A 4,141-nucleotide genomic window follows, 5' to 3' on the forward strand; every position below is an offset into this window, starting at 1 on the left:
CATTGCTAACTTTCTGTGTATTTTTTCCATACTGGGAAGGAAAATCAAGGCCTCACAATCAGTAGGCAAGCCAACCACTGAGCTGTATCCATGGCTCTATTTGCATACATTGGGAAATTAATCAGCATTAATATCCAAGAATGCTGACTCACATAGATATGTGTTGATATTTGAAAAAGAATTTGAGATACACATGATCAAGTCAGGTGGTGTGTGCTATTTATGTTTATTTATGCTGTAAATGTTGAAATAGAAAAATTAGTGTAAAGCAACATGAAGGTCATGAGCTGCCTGGGGATAGGGTGCAGGAGGAAAGCAGCAGGAGGGAGGGATGGCAGAGGAGCCCCAGGAAACACTGCAGGATGACACGTGTGTTCCCTGCTCTGTCCGTGTGTGCATGTGGAAGAGCACTTGAGTGTTAATACTTCTCAGGTGCACACTTCATAGCTGGGCATTTTATGTGTTCTATCCAATGAAGCTATCATGGATAAACTATCTCTAAATATAGATAAAGAGTGAGCGAGTTTATGACAGTTGAAAATGAGAGATTCACGGACAGGCATCCACATGAACACTGGCTCTGTTTCCTCTCAGCAAACAGCAAAACTCAGCAAAGTCACACTTGTGCTCAGCAAAGAAAGAGGGGAACAGCCACATCACCAGGTGCCCCTCTCTGTCCAGGACCTGGAACAGGAAGCAGTTCGTTGACAACTTCGGAGAGCCTAGGACCAGATAGTATGGAGAACATTTACAGAGCATCACCTCTGCTATAGAAGAGGAAACTGTGTCCCACATTTTCATAATTTTACTTGAATTTTACTTTCATAATTTTCCAAGCACAAAAATTTAATAGAAAGATGGATGCTATGTGTACATGACAAATAAAAGTAGATGAAGAGACAAAGTCAATACATTATCTCATAATATGGAGAACATTTACAGAGCATCACCTCTGCTATAGAAGAGGAAACTGTGTCCCACATTTTCATAATTTTACTTGAATTTTACTTTCATAATTTTCCAAGCACAAAAATTTAATAGAAAGATGGATGCTATGTGTACATGACAAATAAAAGTAGATGAAGAGACAAAGTCAATACATTATCTCATAATGCGTTTTCCTATTACGATAAATGAATTCATTGGTACCAAACTGTCCCAGCACACTCTCCCTGGATGTGGGCACTGCCCTCTCTGAGTTATCCATCCCCAGTGCGGTCTATATAGCAGGAGGTCATGCAAATAGGGCCTCGCTGTGCTGTTAAAAAAGAGACCAGCCCTGACCCTGCAGCTCTGCAGAGAGCCCAGCCCTGGGTGCCCAGATCCTCCTACCACTTGGTGATCAGGATTGAACACAGGCAGCGCAACATGGACCTTACCATGTGTTGGGTTTTCCTGTTTGTAATTTTGAAAGGTAAATTACTTAGAGCAAAAGATACTGAGGGCGTGAGTGTAAACAGTGGACGTGTGTGACAGTTTCCTGAGCAAGATGTCTCTGTGTTTGCAGGTGTCCAGGCTGAGGAGCAGCTGGTGGAGTCTGGGGGAGGCTTGGTGCCACCTGGGGGGTCCCTGAAACTCTCCTGTTTGGCTTCGGGATTCACCTTCAGTAGCTACTGGATGGGCTGGGTCCGCCAGGCTCCAGGGAAGGGGCTGGAGTGGATCTCAGCCATCAATTATGACGGTGGTAGCACATACTACGCGGACTCTGTAAAGGGCCGATTCACCACCTCCAGAGAAAACGGCAAGAACACGCTGTATCTGGAAATGAGCAGCCTGAGAACCGAGGACACGGCCGTGTATTACTGTGCAAGAGACACAGTGAGGGGACCTCTTTGTGCGCCCAGACACAAACCTCCCTGAAGTGGCGCGCTAGTCCAGCAGGCGTCGCTGTGGACCATGCAGAACCAGTCAGGGCCCCAGCAGCAGGTGCAGAGAAGGCAGCAGAGGGGTGAGGGCTTCCTGTTGGCCTCTGGGGTTTCCCTTCAGTATTAACATCACACGACCTGAACAAACCTTGAAATGCATGAGCTGCAATGAAGTATCCAAGTATAAGTGAACATTCCGTTACATTTATTGAAGTATGGAGTTTCACCTCATATATCTAACTTGCACTTGATGGCTAAACCCTGGTCCCTGGTGTGATGACCTCTAACACGGGCAAACACGATCGCAAGTAACTTGGAAACTTTGTCAACTGCATTTTCTTTTCAGTGTCAACTCATCATCATAAAAAATTGTATCTGCTAATTTATTCTCAAGTGTGAGGAATTGACTCATACAAGAATACATGATACAGGTTAAGGAATGAAGTCCTTCCCAACCCAATTGACGGAGTCTGAAAACACCCAGCTCTCTCTTCTATCCTTGCCCACCTCAGGATGTCCGGTCCTCAGGCTCAGCCCCAGCACCTTGTGGAGTCCCGTGCTCAGGGAGGAGGGAAGAGAGAAACTGGGCTGGACTCAGGGCAGAGTCCAGGGGCCTTGCTGTGCTCTTTCTATCCGAGGGGGCAGAGCAGAGGTTGGGACTACGTTTTTCCTTTGGACTTTAGAAATTGTAACAATTTTAAAACAGACTGTAACACTTCTCCCTCTAAATCCCCCCTCTCTCTGTCTCTCTCCTCTTTCTTTCTCATCTCTCATCACTAGGATCAATCTATATATCAGTAAAAGGTGAAGAATACATGAGGGAAAGTGCTCAAGTACGATGACATTCATTTTTCCTAAGAAGATTCTCATATTTCTGTGTTCATACATTTTCTATATTCTGTCTCACTTTTGTCTCAGTTAATTCTGCATTTCCATCACACATATATTCTCAAATTTTCCTAAAATGATCAAATATGCTTATATAATCAATAATATCTTACTTACAGCTATACTTTTCTGTGAAGAAAATTTTTAGTGAACATGAGTTCATTTCCACACCCAATCCCCACACACGCACATTTTAGTTTTTTTGTGGTGACCCCCAGTCTCTTGATCCTATTCCCATTTCAGAGATATTTGACAACTCACTATCATGTATATAATATGCTATTTATTATGAGTTTTTCACATTAAAGGGTTGTATTAAGACTTGTTTGCAGTACATAATATTTACTTCCACTTTAGAAAGTAGGTGTTTGTGCTTATCAAATTTTCAGTACATAATATTTACTTCCACTTTAGAGAGTAGGTGCTTGTGCTTATCACATCTTGATTCGTGTTATTCCCCTTACCCTCCCTTCCTTCCTCCATATTGGGTTTCTGATGGTAACACCCTCACACACACTCTGTACATCTCTGTATGTATAGAATGGATCAGAATGATGCCAAGATTCTACTTTAATAATGAGGAGATGGAATATAAAATCAACAACAGGAAATAATATAAAACCAAGGGGAAAATTCAGTAAACACAAGGCTGTGTCCAGGAAGAGATCCACATAACTGCCTGGCCTTTACCTCTCTTTATTAACAAAAATGAAATTACACAATCTAAATTAAAAACGGAACATGTGTTCCATGTCTCTACCAAAAACTCTTGGGAAATATTACAAAAATGGAAAAATGATTAAACACACTGAACTCAAACGGATGTGTGAAGAAACCTAAAATTCACAATGATTTAGATGGTACATGTCCTTTACAGCTAGTGCTACAAAGGAATACTCAGTAATTTATGTTACTGCTCTAATTGCCCCCGGCTTGTCTGGAGGGCTACATTGGATGAGGTTCTCCAGAGCAATAGAGATAAACCAGACACATACTGACAGCACACAGAAAGAGATATTTCCTCGGGAATTGGATCACAGGACCATGGAGGCTGGAAAGTCCCAGCTCTGCCATGTGGGCTGCAGGTGGAGACCAGGGAGCTGGAGGTGCAGGCACAGTTGCAGGCTGTCCGCTTGGGAATCCCTGCAGATTGGTGACACCGGTGGTTTGGGCTGTGCAGGCTCTCCTGGTTAATGAACCTCACACACACGATGGAGGGGAACCTGCTGTTCTCAGAATTCATTCACTCAAGTGTTGATCAAGTCCTAAAAACTCCACAAGGAGACATATGATCCTCACAGAGGACCAACAGGCTGACCTACAAACTCCATTAACAAAGCCCATCCTGTAACTTTTGAGCACAGCCCTGCAATCTGGTATGACACAAC

At 43.3% G+C, this 4,141-nt stretch overlaps 1 gene segment (V, D, J or C); it reads left to right on the forward strand.

Annotated features, from left to right (window-relative positions):
- Positions 1–1,236: 1,236 nt before the first annotated feature.
- Positions 1,237–4,141, forward strand: part of LOC104852674 — a 14,621-nt gene continuing 11,716 nt past the window's right edge. Inside the window, 1 exon segment of the V gene segment in view lies at positions 1,237–1,414. Coding sequence covers positions 1,237–1,414 — 178 coding nt within the window.

This window comes from Fukomys damarensis, unplaced genomic scaffold (assembly GCF_012274545.1).
Source record: "Fukomys damarensis isolate Sample0158 unplaced genomic scaffold, DMR_v1.0_HiC HiC_scaffold_25, whole genome shotgun sequence".
NCBI lineage: Eukaryota > Metazoa > Chordata > Mammalia > Rodentia > Bathyergidae > Fukomys > Fukomys damarensis.